This window comes from Nylanderia fulva, unplaced genomic scaffold (genome assembly GCF_048542155.1).
Source record: "Nylanderia fulva isolate GAGA-0341 unplaced genomic scaffold, ASM4854215v1 Scaffold17, whole genome shotgun sequence".
NCBI lineage: Eukaryota > Metazoa > Arthropoda > Insecta > Hymenoptera > Formicidae > Nylanderia > Nylanderia fulva.
Window position 1 is genome coordinate 3,350,001 of NW_028189945.1, and position 11,380 is coordinate 3,361,380.

Consider the following 11,380-nt stretch of genomic DNA (forward strand, 5'->3'; position numbering starts at 1 on the left):
AATCTTCAAAGACGCCATTCTTTCTCGTATTTGCAAGTACAGTCCAGCTGACGTCTTGTTAACGATTGCTCCTATTTTTTCTCATCTGTCGTCGCCAAACACCACTGTCCATCGTTTCTGCGACACAGGTTCTTTTATAACAAAGGCGGAGTCCCTTCGCAAGACAGGTGGACCCCCCACGAGTGGTACATTTTTTCCGGGCCTCGCATTGGCCTCCGCCTGTTGTGCTAATAGAAAACATTCATTGTTACCCTGAGATTATACGAGTTGCGACTTTGTATTATGAAACAACAATGTGTGCTGTAACGCACGTGTGACGAAGTCACGTGAGTCTCCGCCCGATAAGACGCCTTGACATCCAAATTTCTTCCCCGACGCGGTTGCTCGCATGTGTCCGCGACGCTCGTAAACCCCCTCATTAACGACAGGAGGGAATCATACATCGCAATTGTCGATTACGATACTTGATTCCGCTGCTATGTAATCGTTAATTGCTTATCGCCGACAATAATGCCTGCGGGTCCGCCCAGGATGAGTACCAACAGTAAACTGAAGTCCGGCGAAAAAAACACTCTTATTTTCGAGTATCGTAACCGAAACAGAAAGAGGTGACAGATACTGAGGGACTGTAATTGTGTAAACCGGGATTCTGGATTACAAAATGTATATTTGATGAAACCATGTTGATGCAGATTGCGCCCGCACGCTTGACATATGCGTGCCTGTCAATTTCGTAATGACATTCTTAACTTCTGTAATGTGCAAAAAAATATAATGAGTAAAAAAATGAGAGAAATTGAGATACGGAATCTTTGCGTTGGTTCATTAATTAAATATGGATGTCGAAATAAAAATGCTGTTATTTATAATAATTCTTTAAAGATAAGATATATTTAAAAAAGTGAAACACCGCATTATAGAATAATGTATTAATGTACGGTATAAACATACAGACAAGATATACAAGCCGAATATGCTAATCGAACATAGAATTAATTAATTCAAAAAAAATAAATATAACAATTATATTTTTAATGTATATTTTTAACATATATTTTCAATTTAATTAATGTTTTAATAAGAAAAAGTTTGCTAAATATTATTGAAAGTTTTAAATAATTTTTAAAATTGTTTTTCTGATCGATTTATTAACGTATAATATTTCTGTTTTCTTTAAATTTAATCTCTGCTATGTAAAATTTGCAAGAATACAATTAATACGAGTACGATTGCATCTCAATTTGAATGAAACATTATGGATATGAATATTTTACGATTGCCTTCATTTTTATCTGTATATTTTTTTGTTATTATTACCTTCATAGTCGATTATCCATATATTTTCCACGAATCAACTTATTTCCGCTTTCAGTAAACGAGATCAACTCTGCGATCGATATTTTAAACGAAGAATTTTTTACATGTTACGTAAATTGTTATGCATTTACCTTGAATTATCTGTCATAATAATTTATATTGTAATCGTTCGATCTTCTTATGGAGATCTTGAAAAACATTTTCAAAATTTTTTAAATCTAATAATTAACATTTAAATATTAATATAATTATTGTGTAATCATAAAAATAATATATTAAAATAAAAGTACAAAATTTGTTAAAACAAATCAAATCTAATTATTACACGTTTCTATCGATGACTTAAAAATATATGATTTTGATGGGAACTTTCTGTCATTTCTATATGAATTAAATATTTTGTAATGTTTAGAATTTGTTAACAGTTTTTTTTTTCATACAAAAGGATGAATGCAAATTAAATGTTTCTAACTTTGCGTGCCTTATATAATCGTGTTTCAAATCGTCATTGACGATACGCAGTAAACTCGACGCATTTGCACACTTGTTATGGAGGCCACGAAAATTACTGGACCATGCACCCCATGCATTATTGTCAAGACAAAGAAGTAATTGCATAGATAAAGGCCAGCAATAATCATGAGAACATTTTCTATATCATAATCGTGAGAGAACATCGTAATAGAAACCAATGATAAATATAAATGTGCGTGTCGCGCAGCATCTGTAATTAGTGCGCCTGTTAATTATCAGCTTCTCTCTCCTACAGCCAAATTATTTTTATAACGTTGTGTCGTATTGACAGCAAATAAAAGTCAATTTTATAATTTATTTTTTTTAACGAGAGAAAGTTATCACAACATAATGAACATAATATAAGTATTTAAATCATGTTACTTACCTGACAGACAGAAGAATAAAATGTACTACATATATAAATATATAATAAACTACTCATATTATAATTATAATATTCATTTATAACATCTCTCTCTCTCTCTCTTTTACATTATTATTTAAAGAGAAGAGAAGTTTTTGCTTACAATTAAAATGATCTAGTTTGATATCTCTTCTTTAATTTATCATTTTATTTGTTTTATAAACGGTATATTTCACGAAAAAAAGTTAGCTCAAGAAAAAATAGAACAAGTTTTAAATTTCTCACATTATTTAATATTATTTATTTATATTATAATTTCTTTACATTCCATTACAATTATTCCGACAATTTGACTTTGCTTCCTTTCATCAAGTTCATCGTTTTCCAAAGATCAGGCCTTTCGGCTCGCCGAATTAGCCATACTGATCTGTTTCCGGCCGTTCTGTCCCGATATCTTGTATCTTCGATTCGAGCTAGAAGCCGGCGCTATCACTTCTTGATTGCCTGCGGTGATCCGTTCGGGAGTCGCATTTTCCGCAAGCTCTCCGGCTGCTGCTGGTGCTTCCGTAGACTCGCCGGATTCGCCAGAGTCGGAGGGCTTGCCCTTCGGCGGCAAATACTTCTTACCGTAAAAGAAAGGCCCATAAGAATGATGAAATGGAAAGCCAATCGGATAAGGACCGACATATGTAGGATAACCAATGTGGCCAACCCCGACCACAGGGCCGCCCTTGAAGACCCCGTGGAAATGGTCGTAGGGCAGCAAGTTGAAGGGGGATGGTAGGCCGTGAAGATGAAAGGCTCCCAGGAGCGGCTTGAACAAAGGAGGCCCATAATGATGCGGGTGGCCGTTTCTTGTCGAATTATTTTCATCGCCATTCTCGGCTGGTTCTTCGGTTTGTCTGTTACTATTATTATTATTATTATTATTATTATTACCATTGCCATGGCCATGGTGGTGACCGTAACCAGGAGGTCCGTAGAAGTCGGGACCATCGTAGTAAGGCCCGTAAGGTCTGTTCCGCCCGTTTTCCGAAGAATTATTTCGACCATAGGGCCCGTAAAAAGGACCGTGATTTCCGTAAGGAAACGAAGAATAGGGATGATGGCCGTGAGGGCCGAAGCCGTAGGGTCGACCGTAACCTTGATGATCGGTTCCGTTGTTCTCTCCCGAGTCTGCTGGTTCATCTCCATATGGATGATGATGATGATGATGATGATGGTGTCCGTGAAAATCTCCGTAGTGCCCGAATCCATGAAAGCCTGCGAGGGATTTAGGCCCGAAGGGCCCCTGAGCGAAAGCTGCTTTATCAAAACCGGTGTCGTGATAAGATGAATACAGATTGGTGGCTGACCCCTCGATGTTGCCGAGCGATGGCTCGATATCAGGCTTTTCAGTCACTTCGAGATTATCGCTGTTCGCTGAGAAATCGTAAGGTCTATAAAAGTTCGGTTGCTGTTGACGCAGGTACGGCTCATCTCGTAGAGATCCTTCGAGTGGTTCGTTCACTTCGGGATTTCCTTGGAATTCTTCAGGAGAGTTTTCGTAAAGATTGTTGTAAGACTGGGCTCCGTAATACGTAGGTGCGTTTGACGTGTTGTCAACTATGTTGTCCAGGATTGAAGGTGAGTCTAGGTCTTCATCGTTTAAGTTAGTGGGTACGTTCAGACTGGATTTCAAAATTGATCTATTCGTGCGGAATTGTATATCGCCCAATATCGCCGGCGACAACACTGAAGCTATATTTTTAGCGAAATTTGCAAGTATATCTGGACCTGCGTTGAAAAGAGAATAAATACAAATTATGTGACAGAACTGAAGAAAATGTGTTGGAATATAATAATGACATTCCGCTTTTCTGAATTTTTACAAAAGAATGTAACAGGTAACACATTGTTTGTTTAATGGTCGGTGATTATCGCATTCGCGTTTTCTCGAATTTTTATACCTATATGTTTATAATAATGTTTTTCAAAACATCAATTTTTTATTTTAAAAAAAGAAAGCATTATGCTTACTGACTGCATGTCTTGCTGTTCGACCGCCGTTTATCAAGCACCAAAATGCGATGCAATGCATCAATATCTGTAACGGAAGATATAGTATTTAATGCAATTGTATAATTGTTACATTAACAAATTAATAAATAATTTAATTAAAGTTTTATCCTATTTATATTGCATTCTCAGATATATTTTACTTCCTTTTCAATAATAATTTTCTAAATAATTACAATCCTACAATCGCATAATTAAATTGATATAACATATGTCTTCTTGCAAAATATAATATAATAAATAAATATTGTAAATAATCTTAAATAAAAATAAAAATGTCGATTACATATCTTAAATGTAAAATTAATGTTATTACAAATTAAAATTATAAACATTATTTTTCAGTATGTACAATATTATTAACATAAAATATCAAAATAATAGATAATTTTCTTTGGCATGCTATATTTAAGCAGTTACTTTTATTATATGTAATTTATTAATTATATTGTAATTTTATTATTAGACATTATTGTACACAGTAATGTCTGCTATGAAAGACTTCGCGAAAGAAGCTACAAGCTGCATAACGGTATATACGAGTAGCGTGACCGGTGCGATTTTCTACAACATTATATGTTTTATTCGTTATTGCGTAAGGCAAGAGGCGTATATGTGTATAAATCCGACGATCGTTCCAACAGCGGGTGCGGTTGTGTAAAATCTTGTGTCTCAGAGAAAAGTCGACGCGCGTCATACACACAATCGCGCAAAATATCAGTCCTAGACACGCTTATTACCGTGACACATCGTGTGGAACTCGATTCTTATAATAATAGAATCGAACCGATATATATGTGCCGTATTTTTGCGAGGTATACGTATTGCTGAAACGTTATTCACAAACATACGGGACTTCCGATGAAGTTAGTTTCTCGCTGCGGGAGGGTTTGCGACATAATAAAGAGAAGTTTCTCTCGCAGTTGAAATTTCGAGAAAGTACTTTATGAATCTTAATTCTAACATTTTTTTTTAATTTCTTGTCAGTAAAATTCCTTCAAAGAAAAGAAATTCAGCAACGAAACTTGTAATTGACGATTTTCTTCTGATTTATGTAAGACTCTAAGAGAAGTTATGTATTTATATTATGTATGAATATTCACCGCTTATATATTATCCTGTACGTTATAAAATACATAGTTATCAAGGAATAATTTGAAGATGCTTTTTAATGGATATCTATGTAAAAGTGAATGACATGACTTCCGACATATGTACTATAACATTAAAAATTTACATTATGAGGTATTCATTTATACTTTCTAACGTACAAGTTAGATATTTTTTTTATATCACTCTTCCTTTATATATCCTGTAGAATTTGATTTGAAAAAAAACTTTCGACAGATTTATAAAAAATGTTTTAAATATAATTTATTGAAAAAGAAAAGAGAAAAAGAGAGAAACTTATTATTAAGTTAGAAAAATTTTAATTAGTGTTTTTTGCGATAAAATAATTGCATGCATATAAAATAAATGCAAAAATAAAATGTTAGAAATTTAAAAAATTTAATTGATAAGTTGGCAATGCAAAAATAATTGTCTGTCTATGCATCATAAAAGAGAATTAAATCCCCATTTATTGCGTCTTTATTCACGAAATCGATTTCCACAAATCTGCACACGCTTATTTCAATTTCTTTATGTAGCGTTAATTATATAAATTACCGTTCTCGTAATCTGAAATTAAATTGACGTCTCTACTATTTATATTTTTCGTATAAAATTATATAGTGTGATGATGCATTTGACACATTGTTAAGATCTTTTGTATAGTTTATTTCTAAGTTCGGTGATTTAAGTTATATAAGTTTCTTGAACTTAATCAAGACGAGATTAATCAGATTGTGAAACATGCACAACCTACTGGGCTTAATATGAATTATGAAATTACAGTCTTTTCGCATTTTAAACAAGTAATTTGCATACCAGCGCTCTTTTACACGACCTAAATAAATCTTCATACTTACATGCAAATAAATTATCTTTAGCATTAAATATACTTATATGTAAATAAATTATTTTTTACTTTTATTCAAATAAATTACTTTTAACAATATAATCTCTCTGTAAAAGATACAATTCAAAAATTAAATTTCATATTATTATCTAATATCGGCAATCAATAAATTTACTAGATAATAAGTGATTGAATATTGGATAAATCAGAACTAAAAAAATTTACAATACATAATAGTTTAATAAAAAATGTTTAACGCTTTTGATTTGTAATTTCATTATTTTAAAATAATTACAAACGATTTTAAAATGATTACAAGTAATTATCGAAAGAATTAGATAATAATATATTCATAATAAGATAATAATATACTTGTCCTATGAATTTAAAGAACGATGCAAACCGTTCATTTATTAAATCACGCTAAGATTAACTTCCACAATTTATAATCGAATGACCGACATGTGCAATGATTGCGCGTTCAATGACTTGCGTATTCCGATAATGTAATAAAAGAATAATGTAAATATTCTTTATAAGGTAAATATTCCATAATTTGACACTTTTCACACATATATCTGTTCGGAAGATCTCCGCTATTTATGATTTATCGCGCTACCGAATCGTTATGGGATTGCGATTTCGTTGTTCTCTGTACGACGTACGATTTTTACATGCAAAAATACTCACGTGCGACGCGTGATGCATCGTGCGTGCGGCTCGTGACTACTAAGGGACAAACGTCGTGCCCGATGTCATTTATACTTTCTCTCCTTAAATGTCTTTTTCCTCAATATGAGCATCAGGGTGTCTTCACCCTCAATGCGAACATCAAGGGTGAATTGCAAAATTTTTTCTTCTCTCATTTCTCGATTATTTAAACTAATATTTCTAAAGTTTATTGATTTTATATATATACATTGTGTATTCGCAGTTTGACGTTTACAGAATAATAATTTATTGATCGCTTTTGTATTTAAAATACATTTAGAATAATTAAACTAGAATTAAATTAATGATTATAATACGTTTTTCGATGGTAAATGTATATTTTCACACGTACGATTCTTTTATTGTTAATATTATCTATAATATGGCAATGTGAAAATGGGAAGCTGTATATGTATTAATATGTATAATAATAATGTGCATATTTATAAAATGTGTTGCAACAAATTTCAATCTTCAACTAAAAAATCTTAAACTAAAGAAAATATTTTAAAATAATAATTTCATTATTATTCATAATTACGGATAATATAGCTCAACTATTTAATTAATAATATATAAATAGTAGTATTAATATATAAAAAGTGATTCGTTGTAGATATCATCGGATCAATAGGAAGAAATTTTTATTGTATACTATATAATTGCTATTATATATACGTATTATAAAATATAAATAATATGCATTCTTCAATAAGAAAAATTCGGGCAAAAAGGAAATTCGATCGACTGATTTATGGCTGACTATACTGTATGTTTTACTATGACAAGGTTCTTCCGGTGGATTAATAGCCAATTTGACTAATTGTGCCCACGATTCCGGGAGCGATGACTGCTGGAAGATTGTAGATTTGTACAGGGCGAGGTGAAATTCCTACCAACCGTGTGGCTCGGAAATTCGGCGTGATAATGATCGGCCGCTGAGTGTTACTCAAAATGCCCAATTGTCTGGCTTGAACCTCAGCGTTAATCTGCCTGTATCCCGGATATTTCGCGAGCATACCGCTTACACTTCCATACGGAATCCCACCTGTTAAATGATGCAATCGATATACTCATTATATTAAATGACTCCTTACTCTTGCAGTTAATAATAATAAAAATGCACAATAATTCTTTCATATGCACAAGTAATTTTCTTTCATATCTTGTTCCTTCCTTCTTTTGTATTCGCTTTATAATACTAATTATTTTTTAGATATTTTATTTTATTATATAATTACTCATTTTGATTAATTGTGATGTCATCAAGAATTAATCTTGTCTGTATTTAAGATTTTAAAAAAGCTAATTAATAAATTTGTTATCAATAAATGTCAATTTTATTTTCACAAATTTTAATTTTGGAGATTGATGTGTAATAGTATAATATTATATAAATTAATTAATTTGACATTTATAAAATTTATCGTAAGTGTAAAATAAATGTTAATATAAAGTAAATTAATATGTTGTAAAATTATACATTTTTTAAATAGTTTATTTTGCGAAAAAAAGATTTTATGCAAAGATATTATAATGTTTATCTCAAAAACACGTAAAGTAATTTCTTTAATTTCTGTCTGGAAAATAATTTAGCTAGCTGAACTAATTTTGATGCACCAGATAAATAATTGCATATAAATTTCTTATTTTACTTCAATGTGAAAAACAATGCGCAAAATAGGGTCAATTATTTTGTTATTCTATAAAACAGTTCTTGTTATAGTCTAAAGTACTTTTAATAAATAAATAAGTAAATTTATTAAAATTATTTGAATTGCTTTTGACACGTGCATCGAAATCACTGCATATATTCAATATACTCTTGTTTTTGTGGAGTGAAAGGTAAAACAAGGTTTAGTCACGAATGCTGTCATGGTGCTGCTTTCTGTTGGAGTCTGATTTAAATTAAACTGAATATTATAAACATATAAAATATTTAATTTCATACAAAACTTGAGAAATATATTTAATCTAAATATCTAATTAAAATATATATTGTAAAAATATCTCTAACAATGTGTTCTCATATTTTAAAAATGATATCAATTTTAAAATATTTGTAATAAGTGAAATAATATGTAGGCATATAAAATTATCTGTATTTAAAATTATTGATACAAATATTAACTTATACTTAAATAAATTAAAAATTGATTAAACATATATATATATATATATATATATATATATATATTCGTGTACTTTTCTTGAATTTGTTATAAAATTCAGAAGTACAGAAGCCTGACTTACCGTAAGCCAATCCGTTCACCATTTCTACCATCCCTGCGCTATCCGGTGCTGCTGTCGATGATTTTAACAGTGCTGCGAGTCCAAATAACAAGGTAATCTACGTATAAGAAATACATACAATTCGGTGACTTTAGCCGTAATCGACATCTTTATGTATTTGTAACAGGAAAATAATATAAACCTTTATTAATATTTTTAATTTTTACGTAACACTTTATAATAAGATAACTCTATAATAATAGATAAAATTAAATGTGTAATTAAATTACATACATTAAAAGTATTATACTAGCACATAAAGTAAACATAAAGGAAATTAATAATCTGTTCACTTTGTTACATAGCAAATTATTTAATGAGAATTCAATATATGATTCGCTCTTTGTAATCACGCAATAATGCAACTTTTGCAGTGAAAGCACTGCGATGTATCACGATTGTACAATCGTTATCGAGTTATGTTTTAATATCGATTAATGTAAGCGTAGGTATTTGACCTCGAATCCAATTATATTAGCAATCGAAGAAAATCATTGTAATATAAAATGCGTCGTGTCTTACATATTAATTTTTTATAAGTACTTTATTTATATCAATTTCAACATAATCGGCATTCTATTAAATAATAATTGTTTATTTTATATAACAAAAAGAATTCCAATCCAAGACATCTTTTTTTTCTCTCTCATTAAATCTGAGATATTATCATCAAATGCAATTATAAAATATCCTTTCGATTCTTTAGAACTACTCTTTCGAAATTATTAAATTTTATTTTTGATTGCAAAGCGTTTTTCACGTACCTTGGCAGGAAGCATATCGTTATTTTTAGCAGAGCACGACACGTACTAGACACAAAAGATACAAAGGCAAAGATCAGTATATATATGTTACGTGATCTAGCGTGACACGCGTATTAAACGTTGGTCGAGAACAGACTCGGTGCGTTCCCTTTCGATTGTACGCGCGTTTTATTCCGTCTAGGATTTTATCAGAGGATATTATATCATCTTGGGACACCTTAACCTTGAGAGTCAACCTCTCACATCGGTGATACTTATCCTGTGCACCAAGGACCGATTTCCTCGACGAGATAAATAATGTCTTTTTAAATTAAGATGCTAATGAATAAGAACGCAAATTACTAGCAATAACGCTCGCACATTTTATTCGTGATAATTGCTGTCAATTTAGTTGTTATTAATTAACGAAAGATTAATTATGCCAAGGGATATCATTTCGAAAATTATAGACAGAATAAAATCTAAAAAATATGCTTAATGATGTTTATATCAAGAAAAGTTTTATATGTAACAAATATATGCGTACCATCCATTGTTTAAATAACACTAGCGTGAAATTAATCTCACGTGTGTAATTATTCACTTTTGTTTTCTTTACGCGAGGACACTTGTTATCTCGCGGTTACCTAATGTAATACGATTATCGTTGACCTATAAATGTACGTTTATAAAATAAACACATTTAAGAGAAATTCTTGGAAAGTATTTTTGACAGATAGAAAAAATGCATCGCTTGTGACAGTTTAATTTGAGTTAATTTGACAATTATAATTTCCTATGATCTCTAAGAGGTGCATCTTGAGAAATGCGTCTGACATAAAATAATTGAGTAGGTGTTATTTAAATACGTGTCTTTATGCAGATTGCGTGGAGTCATTTAAAATGTCAAGGAACATTTTTTACTTCGTCGTAAATTTGCATTCATATAAATAAATGAGTCGAAATACTTAGGAGATTCTCGTTCCTCTTTGCTTAGTATCTGATTGACTACTTATCGAATTAATAACATTATTGCAACTCAACCATGAAAAAAAGAAGCGAAATAAAGAAGCTCGAGCTAGAAATCTTGAACTACATCCGCATGCATATAATTTATTTGACAACGACAGATTACTCATAATGGATATATATTCGTCATGCCTTCTCGAACGGCTGATATCTCTTTTCGAGCTGTGGTCATCAATGATCGCGCACCTTTCCTTTCCGGTACGATATTCCATTATTGTAACGTGAGACGAAGTTCTCTTTCTCTTTGTGCGCCATATTAATCATTTGTACACGTGATCAAGGTAAAATGGATCAATTACGCGTCTCAAGTAATTTTACATGGTCGATGTAGTTTTCAGAGCCCATCTACAGGATGTCTTAAAAGAGAGAATATTGCATATAAAATGTAAT

General features: G+C 31.2%; 3 protein-coding genes across 3 annotated transcripts in view; all 3 read right to left on the minus strand.

Moving 5' to 3' along the window:
- Positions 1-117, minus strand: part of LOC114938329 (uncharacterized) — a 1,932-nt gene extending 1,815 nt beyond the window's left edge. The window contains exon 1 of the mRNA XM_029312221.2: positions 1-117. Within this exon, the coding sequence (XP_029168054.1) occupies positions 1-18 (18 nt within the window). The 5' untranslated portion in view covers positions 19-117.
- A 2,471-nt stretch (positions 118-2,588) lies between these two features.
- On the minus strand, positions 2,589-6,923 carry LOC114938226 (uncharacterized). The gene is made up of 3 exons (XM_029312075.1): positions 6,906-6,923; positions 4,217-4,283; positions 2,589-3,973 (listed from the first exon to the last, which is right to left on the minus strand). The coding sequence occupies exons 1-3, from the start codon at positions 6,921-6,923 to the stop codon at positions 2,589-2,591; spliced, it is 1,470 nt and encodes a 489-aa protein (XP_029167908.1).
- A 723-nt stretch (positions 6,924-7,646) lies between these two features.
- LOC114938390 (uncharacterized) lies at positions 7,647-10,131 on the minus strand. The gene is made up of 3 exons (XM_029312354.1): positions 9,983-10,131; positions 9,180-9,276; positions 7,647-7,974 (listed from the first exon to the last, which is right to left on the minus strand). Exons 1-3 carry the CDS (start codon positions 9,995-9,997, stop codon positions 7,730-7,732), a joined length of 357 nt encoding a protein of 118 aa, XP_029168187.1. The 5' UTR covers positions 9,998-10,131; the 3' UTR covers positions 7,647-7,729.
- Positions 10,132-11,380: the final 1,249 nt, after the last annotated feature.